General features: G+C 38.0%; 2 protein-coding genes across 2 annotated transcripts in view; both read right to left on the bottom strand.

Annotated features, from left to right (window-relative positions):
- The window catches only part of LOC110990473 (SH3 and multiple ankyrin repeat domains protein 2-like), a 65,612-nt gene extending 52,542 nt beyond the window's left edge, over nt 1-13,070 (bottom strand). Inside the window, exon 1 of the mRNA XM_087134514.1 lies at nt 12,866-13,070. The gene's annotated coding sequence lies outside the window, so the exon portion shown is untranslated. The remainder of the gene's footprint in view (nt 1-12,865) is intronic.
- Nucleotides 13,071-13,591: 521 nt separating this feature from the next.
- On the bottom strand, nt 13,592-20,065 carry LOC110990468 (uncharacterized). Its single transcript, XM_022255480.2, has 8 exons — nt 19,667-20,065; nt 19,131-19,292; nt 18,384-18,452; nt 17,475-17,507; nt 17,172-17,284; nt 16,515-16,549; nt 15,402-16,360; nt 13,592-14,168 (listed from the first exon to the last, which is right to left on the bottom strand). The coding sequence occupies exons 1-8, from the start codon at nt 19,789-19,791 to the stop codon at nt 14,063-14,065; spliced, it is 1,602 nt and encodes a 533-aa protein (XP_022111172.2). The 5' UTR covers nt 19,792-20,065; the 3' UTR covers nt 13,592-14,062.
- Between the last annotated feature and the right edge of the window lie 96 nt (nt 20,066-20,161).

The raw sequence follows: 20,161 nt of genomic DNA, 5'->3' as shown, positions 1-20,161 counted from the left end.
TGCATAATAGCCTAGTGATACAGTTATGCAGTAAATAAACAATTGTGACTCCACTTGGACATGTTCAATGCAACATCTTAAACAGAGGTGACTGTCCATCTCTAAACATTCCAGATTAATCCTGCATTACTATTCTAGACTGTTAATACACAGAATAAATTTCAATGAACACAAAACAATGCATTCATGTGGTAAACTAGTGTATTTAGAATTTTTTTACGCTCTTTTTCTTGTACCAAATTTTTAAGTCATTCAAGACTCAAGTGGAGAAAGAATTGTAAATTTGTTTCTTTTTATACCAGTAGCATTTTATTCCATCTCACAAAAATACATGTACATGTACCGGTACAATCAAGGTTCATGTACACTACAAATTCACCTTTTAGACTGACTTATGAAAGAAAAAAGTTAGAAAAATGTTTCTATCATTAAAAAGCATACATGTACATGTATACACATACATGTACAATGTACACAAATACGGCACATACATGTACCGGTATGTGTCATATTGTACTGTACCGGTAACAGTACAAATTTACATTGTACATGTAGTGTGCTAAATGACACTTGAATAACGGATTCAAAACTGAATACAGTCCATTTAACCATGTACATGTAGTTAACAACTGGTGCCTGCTGTGTAGGGGATGGTGTTTTGAACACCTGACTCTGAGCCGAGGGTGTCATTTACTCCCGCTGGTGTACATGTACATGTACTGGTACATATACATGTACATGTTCATACATACATGTACATGTACATGTACCAGTCCCATGTACATGTACATGTACGTAATCCATGGACCCCGTTACAGCAGTCAACAAGTGTTTTGTCATAACATGGTAACAGATTACACTGAAAAGTTCTTACATGAACTAAAACCTGTGTAATTCATAAATGTGCGTGCACATGTACCGGTACATGAATATCATATCTAATTGCAATTGCACAACAACATGGGGTAATGACTGATGGACGTGTTATGCGACGTATCCACTAAACCCATCTAAAGTCACCTGAAAACAAGCCTCTGCCAGCCCTCTGATCGGTAAACTGAATGGGATCTCTCATGTCCTGTAAGCAGCTGTAAGTTTGTGAATTTCAGCTACAAAAATGCCAAGAAAAGATAGGAAACAGTCGGCTGCAAATCCAGAAGATCCAGAGGATCCAGGCACCGCACTACACTGTACATACATCACGTGATCTGCCCGACCAATCACCAGACGCTGTGGTGTACAAGTCCAACGCTATTGTGGCACTACGAGGAGAAATCAGAGGGCTGGCAAACGATCTAAATTCCAAGCTAGATAAAGCAATCCTCAACTAAGAAACACTCTTTAGCAGAATAACTGGCATTGAGAACAAAAAGAGGGACACGGAGGAATCTTTGGTCTTCTCTTCCAAATCCATGGAAGAACTACAGGCGAAGAACGAATCCTTGATAGACAGGATCTCCAAGATGATGGTTGAATTGCAAACGGCAAAGATGAATGTCACAACCTTAAAGGAAGCGACCCTTAAGCTTGAACGGCACTCCCCCAGTTACAATCTCTGATTTGGCAGTGTCCCCAAAACCAGATCCGAGGATCCTGATTTCCCCGATAACGAGGTGAAAAGGATTCTCGCCGATAAGGAATGCCCGACACAGAAATTGAAAATGCCCACAGAACTGGATGTAAGCCTGATTCCTCCACCAACAAACCGGGACATATCTTGGCTAGGTTTATCTATTGCCCAGAACTACAAACTGTCTGGTCCTGTGCCGCGGCAACCCTGGCTAACACAGGAATCTTTGTCATGAGAGATCTCACGTCAGAAGATGTCAAGACCAAACGATTTCTCCGTGAAATCATGAAGCGGGCCCACGAAGAGGGAAAGCGTGCCATCTTCAAGCAAGGCAACCTGTACATCAATGGGGTGAAATATGTCCCTCCCCCATGAATACCGGTGAATATCTCAATACTTGTATATTAATCATAGCTTGGATTATCCATGTCACGGTTATGTGGTGATGACTTTTTCTTCTTCTGATAGGACCTTGTACATGTAAGTCCTTTACTTCTTTGACTCTTATGCTGCATTCTTAAATTGACCCTGCTAGCACATGTGTAGAGTGTTTTTTTCTGGCTTTCATTGAGTACTTAGGTCATCCCTTTTATGGTCATTCACATCCATTCCTGTTTTATGTTGTCTGATATTTGAAATTGGTATTTGTATATGTGTATAAGTTGTTTTGTTAATTCCTGTTAAGTTTCCTTGTAGTGTATGCTGTAACCCTGTAAGAACAAACCTCAATGAAATTTTTTGTGATTCTTGTAAATATGGACCCACCTTAAATGTACCAACCTTGATCTTATTGACTATTACAACTTAGCACATAGTGATGATAACTGGTTTTGCCCTATTTGCCTTAACAATATTTTTCCTTTGAATTCCTTGGACTCTGAGGAATTTGCTAATTTAGAAACTTAGAACTTTACTAATGTAGAAAATCTAATCACTCCCTATATTAACTCTCTTGAACTGCCCTCTGACGATAATCCTGATAATCCTTATCAATTTGTAAATCATTCTAGTTACTATTCATATGACAAATTTGTGAACTTTTTTAATCAAGACCCTACCGATAATTTTTCACTTCTTTCTTTGAATATTCGTAGTTTACACAAAAATATAAACCAACTAAAAACTCTATTATGTTCACTTAATAATGATTTCTCTGTCATTGCATTTTGTGAGACCTGGCTGAATGAAAATTCCTATATAAATAGTTTGAACATACCTGGATACACTCTTCTGACTAAAAACAGAGTTGGCAGAGTTGGTGGTGGGGTTGCTTTATATTTATCAACAAATCTCCAATATGTATCCAGACCTGACCTGAATGCTTTATCGGACAACTCTTTTGAATGCATTTTTACTGAAATTGTCACACCACAAAATCATAAGAACCTTATAACTGAGACTGTATATAAACCCCCGATGCAAACTTTGATTGCTTTATTATTAACTTTAAAAACCTTTTCCGATTGATCACAAATAAAAACAAGCCTTGCTTAATTTCTGGAGACTTCAACTTAAATCTGATCAATTCTAATACAAATAGTCAGTCTCAGGAATTTTTAGATCTGATTTACTCCTTCTCTTGCCTGCCACTTACCAACAATCCAACGAGGGTATGTACATGTACTGTATCTGCAACTTAAATTGACAATGTATTTTCTAATATATTACCCCATCCTAAATCTGGGATCTTGGTTACAGATATCTCCAATCATTTTCCTATATTTACTTCTTTAACTTGGCTGTTAATTGTCCTTTTCACGCGTTGCTTCTGTACGCGATTATTCTCAAGAAAACTTAGCCAACCTGAAAGAAGCACTTCTCAAATATGACTGGCCCTCACTTTTTGATACGCAGGACATTACTCTAGCATTTACCAAGTTCATGGATGTATTTAACACTCACGTTGAGAAGTATATCCCTTATAAACGTCATCAATCCAGGTCAGGCAAGTCCACTCCTAAATCGCCCTGGGTCACTGTCAATTTATGCATATCTATTAAGCGTAAGAATAAACTTTATCATAGATTTATGTCGAAGTCCACAGACGTAAATCACACTGAATACACACGCTATAAAAACATTTTAACTAGTGCCATTCGTACCTCTAAACGTAATTATTATACTAAACAATTCAACAAAGAAAAGGGTAATATTAAAAATACTTGGAAGATAATTAATCATATACTTCACACTAACTCTAATCCACAAATAAGTACCATTGAGGTAGAAGGTGTCGCTACCAGTAATCTACACTTGATTACTAATCATTTTAATGAATTTTTCACCAACATTGGTAAAAATCTCAATAATCAAACTCCTTCTAATGATCTTAGTTATTCTCACTATTTACTTGACCCTCAACCTAATTCTATATTCGTAAGTCCTGTTATTGAGGAGGAAATAATTGACATAGTACATACTCTGCCAAACAAAAAGAGCTCTGGCTTTGATTTAATTAGTAATTCACTGGTTAAGGAAGGCAATCTCCAAATCATGAACCTTTATTATGAACCTATCTATATAGACAGGCGTTGTACCAAATGATACGAAAGTTGTTCGTGTCACTGATATTTTTAAAAGTGGTAATCCTGATCAAGTTAATAATTATAGGCCTATCTCCGTTCTTACTACCTTTTCGAAAATTCTGGAACGAATAATTCACAACCCTATAACGGACGTTTTAGGTGCACACAACATAATTTCTGACTCTCAATTTGGATTCCATGAAAACCACTCAACTTCACATGCAATTATTCATCTGATTGATAAATACATGTAACTGGTAATTTACATGTATTCTCTGTTACAAGTGGTTTATTCCTAGACCTCTCAAAGGCCTTTGATACAGTCAATCACAATATACTTTTAAACAAACTTGCTCATTTTGGTATTAGAGGAACTCCCTTGGAGTGGTTCAGGAGTTACCTTACAAATCGACAGCAGTTCGTCTCTGTTAATGGTACTCACTCCTCGGTCAGTACACTCTCTCCTGGAGTCCTGAAGGATCTACCCTAGGACCACTTTTACATGTATTTTCCATCTATATTAATGATATTGTTAAATCTTCTGATTTGTTTACTTTTATTTTATTTGCTGATGATAGTGACCTATTCTATAGTCACCCTAATATAATTACCCTTTATCGTAATGTTAACTTCGAGCTCGCTAAAGTTTCAAACTGGCTTAAAGCAAATCGGTTGACTCTTAATATTAAGAAGACTAACTATATGCTACATGTATTTAGTAAAAAGCAACATCATGAAATACCTGAAATCTTTATTGATGATGTACAAATTGATAAAACCGATTGTGTCCAATTCTTAAGTCTATATATAGAACAGAATCTTTCATGGAAAAAACAAATCAATAATATTTGCACGACTGTTTCAAAAAATACTGGAGTTACCAGTATATGCAAACTAAAGCTGCTTCTCCCACAGGATGTATCTAAACTTTATAATACTTTAATTGTACCGTACTTAACATATGAGATATTAGCCTGGGGTAATTGTTGGGTTAGTTTAAGCAATAGAATACTGAAACTGCAAAAGGGAGTTCTAAGAATGATCCACTCTGCCGCTTACCTTGAACATAGTAGTCCGCCGTTTAATTTGTACAAAACTCTCAAAGTAAATGATATATAAAGTATTTCCGTCAGCTTGGGATCCTCACGCACCAGTTCAACACTAAAAAATTACCTGAATCCAAATTCAGTCAAGCATGAGGGCCCAAGGTTGTGGAATTTCCTCGAAGCTTCTATAAAGAATATAGGGAACTTACAAACATTTAAACGTAAATATAAAGCTCAACTATTAAGAGGGTATTCAACTTCTATTTAACACCATTTAATATTGGTGCCTTATGCCTACAGGGGTACAAGACTCTCTCCCACACCATATCAGAACTGTCAAAAATGAAAACGAATTTAAGTCACTACTTAAAACTCGCCTGTTTCATTAATTGCTTTATTTCATATTACTGTGAAGCGCATCGAGATGTGCTATGTGATGCGCTATATAAGAAATGTGTTAATATTATTATTATTATTAATGTGTACATGTCTTTTGTCTTCTTGTTTAATTGTTTGTCATAAATATTGTATTGTTCATTATACTGTGTATTGTTCCTAACGGGATTCCTACTCAACAAGTACATGTAATACTTCTTTGGGATCCCATCCACAATCATTTTCTTATTTGTCGTACATTAACCGTATATAATTTGGTGGAAAAGAATGAATGAATGAATACTGTAACTTAAAACACTGATGAACTGAAACACATGAACAGCAAATTGGATATTAAATTACAGGAAAACCAAAAATTTACTGTGCTGTCCTTTGTTGAGCTTTGTTTTGTTTTAGTGGTTTGGAAAGAGGGAACAATCTAGGATTTGCAAAACAAATGGTTTACAGAGACACCCGAAATTCATAAATCACTGGGACTTTTGTCGACTGGTTGAATTTCAAGACATCATACATACACACTGTTGTACATGTGTATGTAAATACTGGGACACGAAGTTCCAGTAAAACAAAATTGGCAAAATTGAAGAGCAGACGAGAAGAGACAATGATATGAGCGCTTAACGCCGTTACAGCAGAAACAGTGATTGGAACATGTTACTTGTGTCCCACGAGCATGCTGGGTGCACGGATAGAAGTCTAACCTACATGTGTATGAGTCAGAGTACAGAGAGTAGCAAATACCAGTATGTAAACATGCACAGTGCTTCACTGCCCCCACACAGAGCATCTCTAGTCATACAATAATTGAAGTGTACAGTAGTACGGTGCATGTACAATTGTACATGTACATATCCATCTTCGTAGCCAAGATTACTGAATGTTGCTTGATTTGTCAAATTTAAAAACCCAAATGAGTGATTTTGAAGTTTTGGAGGCTTAAAGCATCAGAAGTTTAGAGCATGACAGCTGCCGTGTGCAACACATGTGAGAGGCGTTGTATGCCTAGTCAGCTACAGTACACTGTCTGGTTCATACATGTACACATGTACCCCTGGTACATACCGGTATGTACTGTACATGCAGGTAGCACAAACTGGAATACTACCAACATGACCAAAGTGAATACACTGTACGGTATGTCACATGTTATTTTGCGTGTAAGACATTAACGCCAGAACAAGCGCGTGAACCAACACGTACCAGTACACCGTTCATTCACATTGCACTTCCTGGTTCAAACTGACATCACACTTCAGTGCTCTACACTCTTATAACAATTTTAAAATGTGAATAAGGTCACATGGAATACATGGCAGGTTCCTCAAAATATGGACCATTACACAATGTTCAACTTTGGGGGTTCATTTTTCCTGAAGCGAACAGTAGTGAATTAATTCCCCATGTCTGATTCAATGAGGGAAGTCATGGCTGATACCTAGAACATTGATGGCCATGTCCATCTTTGAACTTAACAGGATTAAATTAATTAAAGTCTCGAACGTCAGCATTTTTGACAGACGTGAACAACCTGTAGAAATCCTAGCCAATAAAATTTACCAAGGAGTGATAATCCCTGCAGTCATTTTACACAGATTTACATGTACATTACCGGTTACATGTGGTGAAAGTTGATAATATTTACACATATCAAAACCATAATCACAAAATTAAAAAGTACCTCTCACTATTAATCAGGTCCCAAAGTCGGCAGTTGCGAACGTCATTTGATTGTCAAAAAAATTGACTGTAAGAAAACGGCGAGGAAAATCAAAATTGATGTACAACACAAGCTTCAAAAAAGTGCAAAAAACACCCCCAAACCATCATCCTTTTATGACTGGACCGATTACATTTTCTTCAAATACGTTTCTGAAAACCGTGGCAATTTTGCGGCTTCTGTCATTATCTTGCGGTACCATTAGAGAAACGTTTCACTGCATCGTGGGCTGTTTGACCTTTGACATTAACCCAGATAGTGCGCTCTCTTTTTCATTCGATACTCATGAGCCCCTCCACGGAATGGCAACGCTCAGTGATTTTTCTCTTTTTACTAAGGTTTCTCGAAAGAAAATTGGATCCTACTGAATGACGTAAGAAAAAATTGACGTCTGAGACATAAAATATGATTCATGGTATCTCCATGTGTGGAATTTTCAAGCACTACAAATGACAGCGTTTTTCGGCATTCTCAAACGTCATGAATTTTTTTATCAAAGTTCTCAAGCGTCATCAAAATTCCGCCAAATATTGTACTCATTATACCTTTTTAATGCAGCCAAACTTAAAGATTATTTTCAGTGGTTGAAAGGTACAAGACCTGGCAGTTATGCTGGTATAGTGAGAATGATTGTAAACATGGTAAATGGTAAGAGAATTCAGAGAAGTTTTCTCTTCATTTTGCATCAATTTTTGGCTCTTTATTCATGGCTTATATTTTTTTAAAGTTACTTTATTTCTTAGGTGCTTTAAAATACATCAGTTGAAAAATAGACTGAATTCCCCTTGTTGTTGAGAGAGGTTTTGAAATCAAGTCCTCTGGTGCAAATACTTTGACGTACACCTTTACATGTAAATGAATTTAACTCCATTTGATTTGCACTGGCAGTGGTAGCCAACCAAATGTCCCCCATATATACACCTGGTATGCTTAATTATCCCAAAACAATCATTTTTATGAATCTGAAGGTGGTGATTTGTTGTTTTACATGATCAAAATAATCTTTTAGAAGTTTTGAAAAATGACATGCGACAAAAATGAAATGACATGAGTTGCATTTTGGTCCATTTTATGAAGAACATTCCATAAGCAAAAGCACAGCAAAACCTGAAGCTAACCCTAGCTCCCCCTTTAGAAAAGGTGGAGAAATGGGCACATGTCAATCCCATACTACGATACTACCGGTAATTTTGCTTATTAACAATGAATCACTGCACAGGATGATGGGGGCTTGATAAAAATAATAATAGCGCATTATGAATTAAAGATTCTTCAATGCGCATTACAAACAAAAATTTGATACAAAATCATATTATAACACTTAAAATTGTATGATTATTATCTACACATGTACATTTAATACCCCTATTTATAGAATAACACAAATTACCATAAGCAGGCCACCTAAAACAGTTGAAGCAATGCCCCATACCTTGACATTTACCTTGGAACTAGCAATAAAACACCAGCAATGTCAAAAACTATTGAAATCCGAACATACATGTACATGCACATGAATTCGAAAACATTCAAGACTTGAAAAGGTATGTTTTTAGAGAAGATTTAAAACACTGCAAGGACCCTACACATTTAACTGTTGATGGCATATTATGAATTAAAGATTCTACAATTGGCTTTACAAATAAAAACTTGATCCTTAATCATATTACAACACGTAAAATCATATGATTATCACCGACACATGTACATTTAAAATCCCTAATTATAAAATATTACAAATTTCACAGGCCAGCTAAAACAGTTAAAGCCATGCCCAATACTTTGACCTTTACTTTAATTAAAAACGAACAATAATAAAACACCAGCAATAATAAAATGTTAAACAGCACCATTGGCTGTCAAATAAAGTCCAGTCCCCCCCTACAAAGGGTACTAGTAGTAGTAGACTACATACATGTACATGTATGTAGGATTTTGCAGTTCTAAGTTCTACAACTTTATTACATGTACATGTAATAAAGACTAAGGTTCCTGAACCTTGTCCTTCTCTCTACATGTACATAGAGAATGGTAGTTTGTTCATTTAAAATCAAACAATACAAGTCATTGACTGAATGGAACTGTACATAATATTACAATCTTCCGGTATGTACAAGGAGTAAATTAATGCCAAAGTCCAGACAACAGATTGAACTTGCAAGTACACATACATACGTGTACGTGCAGTTGTGATTTACAGTGAGCTAGATTAGTATTTTAGAAAAGCAAGATCATTCACACAAGTCCCTGTAAAGCAGCACTGATAAGGTACCGGTACTGTAGATCTTGGTACATGTACACTGTACATGTATGTATGAATTCGACTTGAGCTCCGATGCACTTCATTTCAGGCATGTGTTATTAAAATAGCAAACTGGCTCATTATTATCAGATCCAGTTGCATACAGTTACATGTAACAATGTGGTATTTAGTCTTATTTGACACATTGATTAAAACTTGCCTATACATTGGTACCAAACATGTACATGTAAGTAAACAATTTCCCCAATCGACATTCAACACGTACAGTACACTGTTACATGTACATGTAGAACTTTGTTACTGAGTTGTGGGGACAAACGTGTTGAAATAAACACATTGTCAGATTGTAGAAACCAAAAATGTCATGGGGAACAAATTTCTGTTCTGGGTAGTCAGTGATGTAGTAGTACTGTGCAAGTACATGGATGCATGTACAGTATACATACATGGACATGTGAGAATTCAGTTAATTCAAGTCCAAGCACAGCATGTACGTCAATGCTCGATGACATTTTAAAACAAAATGTTGGTCACTGGCATTCATCAAAATGTCTAATTTATTGCAGGGTGTCTTCCAGGAGGTATTAAGTTCATTTTGTAATAGCACAAAAAGTTTACATGTAGCGCAACATTTGAAAGTTACAACTCACAGGAAATGTACATTCCTACATGTACTTTACATGGCCACCTACGTGTATGTGTGTGCACATGTCTTCTAATGTACACAAATACCACTTGAGAATTACACCCTGCCTTTCACAAAGCCTACTCTTCACACATCACTGAATTTTACAATTGAAAGCAGGGACAATTTTTTCCCACGTCACCATCACACAAAACAATCCATGAGGAAGAAATGTGAAGGTCTTTTTTTGGTCACAGGAAAGTTTTCATATTCCTGATATTTACTGTTCTACCGGTTCATGTAGTGGTACATTTTATCCCAGCAGATGCACTTGTATACAGCACTAGTACATGTACATTGTATTATACAATGTGTTTATGGTACATACATGTACATGTACAGTATGAACAGTACTTAACGTGTACATGTATTGTGCCTACTACATGTACATGTATGTATTAACAGCAGGTTTGCCAATTACATGTACCTGTACATGATGCAGTATGTACATGTATTTCTATTTTGATTCAATGATGCACTGAACATACTGGTATACCTGTACCTACGTACAAGTATGTATAGTTTACAAACATACTGCATATCATAATCTTTTTCATAAAGAGACAAAAGTCTCGCCAGAGAGTAATAACAAGTTTTCAAAAAATTTGCATACATTGTACATGTACATGTAAATTTGTATTTGGTCTCTTTTTCAAACACATTATTCCCCTAGTATTTAGCTTTCTTTTGACTTAATCAATGTTATCAGTACTTCCTGAAATAAGGAATCTTAAATGACACAAAACTACAAAATAATATTTAGAGAAATCAATTAAAATTGTTTATTTTGTAAACAAACATTTTCGTCTGTTCGTAAAATGCTAAAATTCTCGTGGCTTTGTCTCTGTGTAAACGGCACTATGTGTAACAGTACAAGTACACTGTACCTGGTACATATACATGTATGTACCGGTACATGTTTTTGCCATAGCACAAGCCACGCGCAAATGTTTTCCAGAGTCAAGTTTGTCTCTTCACGAAAACGATATCATATAATGAGTTTGCCCATAGTTTTGCCCTCTTTGCTAAGGAAGACAACTTTGTATAGGGATCTTCATGATGGAAAATGCGGTTCAGCTAAACTTTGGCGGATGGAGGGAGATCAGCGTGATTTGGCTGATTTCAGTAGGTTTGGTAAAAAAAATTATTACAACAGGTGTTTTGGCACTCTTAGCCTACATGTAGTTGATTATGAGAAAAAAATTGAAAACACTGTGATTCAGTGTTTTCAAATTTTTGTTACGGAATGTATTAACTGTTAAATTGTTGCCAGTGTATATGTACTGCAGATGCACTCATGCTTAAGCCTAGACAGGTATACGGGTCCATGTTAAACTTGGTACCCGGTACGTGTATAAGTGGATTCTCCTGTCAATGCAACACATGAGGAGCAAGGTAGGTACATGTACATTGTAACTTATTGTCCAGGATGTGTCCTCATGTAAGAGTACAGACCTATTTTTGATGCACAGGCATGGCCACAGACTGTACAGGTGTGTGCACCATCAAGAGCAGGCTGCTGCTTCCCTCTGATCCTTTGCTCTTGAATAGCAGAACTTTATTCTCCTAAATTCAAAGAACTTTGTTCCTTGAGAACACTGGCGTCTCCGTTTACAGAGTATCAAACAACAAAAATGCATACATGTATCTTAAACCCTAAGCCATGAAATCGGTACGGTGTGTTCTTATTCTTCCATGGAGAAGCTGATGAATTTGTAACACATTGGCTGTTTCTCTGATCTAGACTACAGATACAGCCCCCAATTGTGAGACTATGGAGAATTTTTATTCCACCATGTGATGTGCACGTACCCACATGAAAACATTAACTAGGCCTATGTGTACATGTACACCTTATAGTACAACTACATGTACAAGTCAGGACTAGCAACATTTCATAAGCTTTAATAGTACTGAGGCTTATGAAATAATACCGCACAGGTAATTTTACACTACGGTAGAAAGGCATAAAGGGAAGGAAAAGGGACAAAGGTCGCTCCTTTCCAGAATGCAAAATTACCCATGCAGTATTAGCCATACTGTCCTTGGCTGTAGCATTCTTTCCCTACCTCCATGATAGGATCATGTTGATATCAAAAGTCTGCAAGCCAAGAAAGCGACTTTTGACAAAAATGACAGTGACTTGTGATAAAAACAAAGCTGCTACACGAATATGTATTCCCTTGTTTTGTAACAAATCTGAATAAAAATGCACTATTGAATTCGGTCTAACGTGCCTTTTCCTTGTTAAGGTTTGTAATTGTAGACTTTTCTTTTGAACTGGCTAATTTTCATGGACTCAAGGGCAAAAGTTTGTGCACTTCATACGCGATGTGTATATTTACATGTTTAGAAAATTAGGGTAATCTTGACTCTTGCGTAAACCGCCAACTGTAGGCCATGTCAATGGATTCCACTCAAAAGCAAATCAACTCAGGATGGAGAAGTAGGCCTACAATAAATTTGCACTAGTTTCATGTTTCAAGACTGAGCTGAACATTCATGACACATTTCAGATAGCCTACATGTAAGCCTGCAGTGTAGTGGTACCACTGTCGTTAGGAAACAGCATTTCTGCTATGCTGCAGTTCTACCATAGGCTGGTACTGCCGACCTACCATGTACAGTTTCAAAATTACTTCAGGCATAAAATAAAACCTTACCTTTGTTGTGCCAAATATACAGCCTTACTGTTTCAAACCATGTAGGCCCTAACTCTGGTTATACAGAGTTCTGTCAAAATACAGATTCACTGCAGCGCAAGAGCCGTAGAAAATAACATGGTTTTGCAGGTCAACCTACACCACTGACTGTATAGTAATGTGTCACGCATCAGCGCGTACTATATTGTACTGAACCGCATCCCGTGTACGTGTAACGAAATTACACTACATTTTGACTAGCGAGGCTGTTACTTTGCCAGTAGGTGCAGAAAACTGTCGATCTACAGGTGGTCAAGGATTGACAGTGTCTCGCTGCCTGGGCCGCGCGCGGGTCATGGCCAGGTCCGCCGCGCCTCGGCGTAGTGCCCAGTACATGTACCTATGAAACACGCAATTTATATAGTCCTTATAAGGACCTTGGTATGTTATCGACTGAGCTCAGGGACGACAGAGAGGCATAGGTGTCGCAAAGGGGAGAAATGTGAGTAGCCTAATTAAAGTTTCACGCCTCTCCTGAACGGGGGGGGTCTTTAAAAGGAAATAAAAGATACAGAAAACAGGAAATTAAAGTGGTGAAAATTAGCAATTATCTCCTCAGAATGGGGGTCAGGCAATGGCTTGTCAGTCTGCTACTTGCTTTGCTATCCGGCAAAACTACTGTCCCGGGCCCTTTCCGCTATCTACTGCTACAATGTGAATACAGCAGGAATCAATAAATCACAAACGTTCGGTTGCTTTATAAATTTATTTGAGTTTAAATACAGCTATATCCCAGCAATTATTTCAAATATTTAGGATAACCAATATTACAAAGCGAAATTCTTTGTATCCCAAAATGCAAATGTTGACAATTAAACATTACCAGGTGTGGAAAGTATTTGTGTCTAATTTTTCATTTATTTGATTTGTGTTATGAGATATCAGTCTATACAATATTATGATCTCATTACAAAATCATCACAAAAGGGGGTTCCTTTAATTTAAAGATATTATGACAGAACACTTACCAATTTAAACATAGAAAATACCGAGGTGGGAAATGAGTGTCAATTTACACCACAGGATTTTTGTTGGGATGCTTGAAAAGGGTTCCCAACGACAGTTTCAAAAATTCTTTTTAAATAAATCATAACATCATTATTCACATTACTGTTATGAATGTATTTTTGTGAACGCCTTATGCTGACGTATGCTCGGTTATCCTCTAAATGCCGAGGAATGAAAGCTGTAGAAGAAATATTTTTTTCCTTCTTTGCGGTTAGTTCTGAGGTCTGGCATTTTCTCGGGATACGTCAATTGGTACCTGCAAAGAAAATCAAACAATTCGAACTCAGACAAAGTTACCTGTACTCTCTCGGATGATTTTGGGGGGAAAACCTGATGAAATATCAATTTAATTCAAAATTTACGCTGTCAACCTTTGGTTTCTAAAGGATAGAAGTGCATGCATATTGGCACAGATTTGCGAAATTCTGGGACCAGTCAGGAAAGTGGGCCCTAAATACGACTTGAGCCGGAGCGAGACACGTCATCAGAATGTGAAGTCTCCAGAGCTGGTAATTACGAACATTTACAACAAACCAAGCAAACGTTTAATTTTTTTGTAATTCAGACAGCAAAAGAAGTTTAATTTACATCTTTCCAACGATTTACAAATACACAAGTATAGCTTCCTTTTTTCAAACACACGTACACCTCTACCATTTTCTGAGGGGTACGTGGCTCTTGCGTGTAGTCCTCAGGTAGAAATTGGCGCGCGCGCACGGCGAGAGGTGGCGCACTATATGTTGTTGTTTTTGTTTTAATAGCGCTTTCAGCAACTGCGGCTATTTGCGCTAATAACTGTACGATTATTCATACGCTTTATTAATCAGCATTGCATTACAGAGTTAGGAGGAAGGCCCAGTTTTAGAGGCAGGAGGAAACCAGATTATCCGGAGAAAATCTGCGAGAGCTAATATGGACAGGAACCCAAATGCACTTATTGCTCCCAGGTAACACACTGGCGTAATGGGCTCTCGACCAACAGAAATGGCTGAACTGCTTGCATATTCATGAATAAAGTTTAAATGGCATAACCAGACAAAAAAAATCTAATTATTGTCTTCTAAATCAATTTAGGTGAATAAGAAATAATACTGGGTATACGGAAATTGGGTTTCCGCGTGTTGTAGATAGATCTCTTTTAAGCGGGGAAGACCGTCAGCGACCAAGTGTCATGATAATACAAAATTAATAAGCAAGACAGTTGTCAGAGGAATACATAAGAAAAACGCCTTCCATTCAATATCCATGAGACAGACGTCCCACGTGATATCTTATGTTAAGATGATGTCTTTCTTAACGATACTACACTATGAACACGTATTCTGTCTTTTACAGAATGTTCAGAAACGCGAAAACATGGCCAAACTCATTTTTAATACAGAAATGGGGAAAACGTTTTAAAGGCCCTTTGTAGGTCCCCTTTGTCTCCTTTTTCGGGTCACTTTGAATAGCATGTAAAGGTTGGATTTGGCTGCAGCTGTCAAGGTACCTTTTGTGCGCTTCTGACTTGTATCGAAGACCCAGCTTATGAGGGATACGCGAACCAGCCGTTGGTAAGCAGTCAGCCAGAGGAGCCGGTGGCAACAACAGCGGTGCTTTATCGGAGCTCAGTGGAACAAATGGTGATGGGTCAATACTGTGTAATGCCGGTTTTTCGGGGCGTTCGACGCATGCTTTCCTGCCGAAGTCTGTTTTTCTATGACAAGGTGCAATTCCATGAACTCCACCAGCTGATGTAGAGTCATCTTGTGTCTGATCGGATGCATGTAGCTTTTCTGCAAGGTGTGATTCTGCCATTCTCTCTTTCAAAAACGCATCTTGCGATTTCCAAGTGATTACGGAGAGAGGAGCGCCCTCTCTCTTATGACCACGAACAAGGACTTCATGGAGTTGCTTTTCAAGTCTAGTTCTGGTGGATAATAGTCTACGTGGTTTCTTGTCTTCCGTGGGTCTTTTGACTTCATAATACACATGCAGTGGCTGTGTAATATCAGTTCGCTCAACTAACTGAGAACCTTTGATATTATCAATGACGTAACTGTCACCAGGGGGCCAGCATGGACCAACACCTGCTTTTGGTTTATTGGCTTCCTCCGTGATCTGTGCGGTGTCATCAAAGATGAGTTGCGTGAAAGAATTTGTCTCAAGTAAGTTGAGATTGGAGGGTGCTTGATTGGGCGCGTCTTCTCTCGTGCCCTTTTCCCCTTCTTCGACTTCCTCCCCTGTTGTTTCATTTTTGCCTTCTTCGTTTTCCCTGTTTATACATTCCTTGCCTGCATCATTTATCTTTTCTGCGTCAGTACTGCCTCTTTCGTCTTCCGTCACAGGTGACTTTGCTGGTGGCAGGCCGAGGTTTTGGCGGTAGGAATCTAGGTAGAGCGTCGTCTGGTACTGTCTCTTATTCAAATCAAGAAGTGCCTTTCGGGTGGTCTTTCTAAGTCCTTGTAGCTTAATTGAAAGACAGTGAAGAGATTATAGACTTATAATCGTAAGATGACTCTTTATCTTTCACTGATGAAGATGTTACACATTTGTGTTTCTATTTCAATTGTCTTTCTCTCTGATATTTTTAAAATGTCAAAATGAAGTCTGACAAGCTTACCTGGGCATTTAAGTTTCTGGAACCGCCTAACGCGTCTGCGAAAAAGACATGAACACATTTAACTACATCATTATTAAGCAAAATGCACCGTTCAATGACTTATAGCTGCCCCTATACCGAGCGCTGCAAAAGTTAGTCTTTGTCTACCCCCCCCCCAAAAAAAATCTCATGCAAGTGTTGAAAATGTTCATTGTGTCCCATCCTGATCTAGTCCTAGCTCAGGACAGAGAGTCATAGTCATGAATCATGAAGTAAATTTATCAATATTGCTTCATTTCTCTGAGAAAAAAATCAGCAACCAAATTTAAACGCGTGCGTATCCTGTGGAGGAGAGGGAAGGTTGAGCCTACATCCTCTCATCACGGGATACGGATTGTCAATGTTTTGGTTTTAAATATATTTATGAATTAAAAAGCACAAGCATTTCAGAAATTGTTCTACCACCTTCCAAAGGGAGGGTTGGGTTGAGAATTCTTTGACAGATGGGAGAATTGAAAGGTGTTTATAAAAACAAATTTAATGTGTACCAGAACCGTCCTATTGGGATCAAAACCTGGATAAGCCACTCACAGCAAAATGATCGAATTGGCTATAGAAATAAATGTTACAGGTCGGTCCCTGAGGCTCCAGTATACAATAAGTATAGTGGAAAAATACTTTGATCGGACTGCAGTGGCTGCACTTTCACGGAAGGGAAAACCTCAAATATTGAACGATGAGTTCCATAGGCTTGGCTGTCCGGCCAGGGGTACGTTTGCTGCCAATTAAGCCTTTTTGAAGACAAGAAAATATTAGAAAACAATTTAAAACCAAAGATTTCACTGAAAAGTTACAAATAATGTTACATAAATGTCGTGCTCAAATACTTGCTTGTACTTATTGGGAACTGTAGTAGGTCTACCAGGAAAACTAACTGCATGTATTGCGTTTCAGGGTTTCTAATCTAGGATGTGCACTCACTTGCTGATGTCTGTTTTAAGTGGCGCTGGGAGTCTGTAAATAACAGAGAATAACAATAGCTGAAAAAACATGTACCGGACGATACGATTTTGCCAACAACCCTTAGTACCATATTGTAATCCTTAAAATTACACTTGAATGGTTGCATTTTGGTATTTGATCAGTGACGAAACTACGGTTAATTTCTGGGAAGCACACTTTTTTTGTCTTTGAGGAACTGAAAGACAAACAATTGCAGCTTCCACACGGTACATGTGGGTTGTGTACAAGTCAAAATGTCAAAGGGGCAATGACTTCCACTGGAAGCAGGTCTCCAGTTACCCCTCGCCTGTAATGACACCACTGTGTTGGGTCTATATACATGTAGTTTTAAATTAACACTGTGGGAGTCTATCATTTTGTGCGTATGGTCCTTTTGAGAATCACAAACGTTTTAGAACTGAGCTCTAAATTGCAAAGAGTGAAAATTCACTCTACACGAGTGAAAATTCAATCCCTCTGATTGAAATTAAGGACCAGACGAATTTGAGTGAAATTTCCTCTCTCCAAAAGATTGAAATCTCACTCGAGCTTCCACTGGAAGGGGCTATTTTTAGCCTTTTTCAGTCTAAAATCAGCGTGATTTTCACTCCAAAACGTCTTGTCCCTAATTTCACTCTTTCCGATTTACAGAGAAAGTATTAGTATGACGGGCAAATTGCATTTTCTATTTTCATGAAACAGTTTATCGGCACTGGTTTTGGTTCTAACAGTTCTTCTTGCTTCTCATCATAAAGGGATATCCATGCGAGATGAGTAAAGAACAACATCATCATTGGTTGCTTCTGTGTGATGAGACATTTCAATTTACACACCAAAAGGAGTGTGAGTGAAGATCTTTATTTATAAAATCTTCCACAAAATGCTTACATTTGATCATTCAGTCGACACTCGCTGAGGTGAAGTTCTGTCAGTCGATATGGCTGAACGTCTGTCAAACTAAAGGCAGATAAGAATGGAACCGTACTTCAGATATTGAAAATGCATCATCTTGACTTGAAATAAAATAGGTAAGAACAAACGGTATTAACGAAAGACAGATTGGAAAGGCCAAAAGGGAGGATAAATAGCCAAGGAAAAGGTACCTTACATGATAACGGAATTCATTACTGAGAATTACTGAAAAGAGCAAGTTTATTTTTGGCCCATCTCACAGCCGGGGGGCGGATTGCACTCGGATATGCCACGCTCGATTTTTTATAACGTAGCATGCATGTAAAAATAATCCTCATCATTACAAATGTGAAGTTTGAACTCAATCAAACATATGGTTTTGTTGTTACGGTCATTAACATTAAGGCTAAATGTGTGCCAGCAGTGCAGTGGAAATATGCATTTTAACCGACCTGTCTAGGAAAAGTGCGCGCTGCACAAGAACGGTACGTTCAATTTTCACAAGATTGGTATCAAAAAGCTAGACTGCAAAGAGTTACTCTAAAACTCTTAAGGCTCAGCTCTTAAAAGAGTACTTGTGACGACAAAATATCGAGGAGGCGGATTCTGCCCCCGGCTCTTTTAGGGTTAAACAGGAGAAACCTCCGTCTGAATACAAAAGTGTTCGTCGTAATGCGGAGGAATACTTGAGATAATAGAAAAACAAATAAAAGGTGTACGTACTATTTGCTGAACCCGCTGCGATAATGCCTGTGACCTCTGGTAACTTCTAAATCCCTCACTCGCTGACGACCAATAAAAGACAGGTCCCCAATCCCGCCGTACTCTGTCAAGGATCCACCCCAGAACTTCCCACCGAATGGAAGGGCATTCTGTTTAAACTTCCTGGATACAGGTAAAAATAACGCATATGAGGATAAGCATAGGCCTGGACTGTTTTGTTCAACGCACTGAGTGCACCGCCCGACTGAATTGTTCGTGCTATAGGCCTACTTATATTAGGCGGAGACAAGTTTAATAATTATTTTCAGAAATGTGTAAATTGAAAAAAAAAAGACTTTAACATCTTGCCCGTTGTAAACGATACTTGAATCTCCTGAATCGTGCTTGAACCTTTCTGAAGATCCAGCACGCGTCTATGTGTGTCTACTAGATTCGAGTGTGTGCAGTACACAAAATTTCCATCAAATCCCTGACATGTCAGGAGCCACAAGCAATCGCACGATGAATGAGATAGGCAAAACAAAACCTTTACAAACCTAATGGTTGGCAGTGTAACTCTAGGTTCTCTGTAAGGTGTAAACAAATCGCTTGACTGCACAGTTCGGGAGACATCAATTATCTGTTTGGAGGACGGGATGTCATCCGTGCTAGGTGGGCCCATCTCGACCAATCCCCATTAGACCCAAGAAGGATCAGATTTACGAAGAAAAGTATGCATGGAAGCTAACTAATGCGCTTAGATGGTTAACATGCGCAAGCTTCTGCAAGTTGATGTACTCTGAGTACTCACGTTTACAAAAAGTTTCTGTTGTACAAAGATCCAGAGCGCCAGCGTAAGCTTATGATTCTGACGTCACTTCTTTGTCCATCTTCAGCAAGATGCGCGTAACGCGCATGGAATTATCTTTTCCTAGCTTTTAAAAGTGAAACTTATTTGCACAGATAAGTATATGTAATGCTGACCTTCAGCAGCTCTTCGAACAAGCATTCTTTTGATATTATTAAGACCATATGGGGTTACACAAACACCG

The sequence above is a fragment of the Acanthaster planci genome, linkage group LG03 (genome assembly GCF_054643075.1).
Source record: "Acanthaster planci isolate LZ-2023a linkage group LG03, COTS_SCS, whole genome shotgun sequence".
In the NCBI taxonomy this organism is placed as follows: Eukaryota; Metazoa; Echinodermata; class Asteroidea; order Valvatida; family Acanthasteridae; genus Acanthaster; species Acanthaster planci.
The sequence above is the reverse complement of the archived record's forward strand: the minus strand, read 5'-3'. Positions and strand labels throughout refer to the sequence as shown.

Excerpts from the sequence above, each read along its gene's own strand:
- LOC110990468 (XM_022255480.2), bottom strand. The coding sequence starts at position 19,791 with ATGGGCCCACCTAGCACGGATGACATCCCGTCCTCCAAACAGATAATT. Across the intron at positions 19,293-19,666 it reads GTTACACTGCCAACCATTAG|GAAGTTTAAACAGAATGCCC; the intron begins GTTTGTAAAGGT and ends ACCTGTATCCAG. Across the intron at positions 17,508-18,383 it reads TGTCGACTGAATGATCAAAT|ACTCCCAGCGCCACTTAAAA; the intron begins GTAAGCATTTTG and ends TGTTATTTACAG.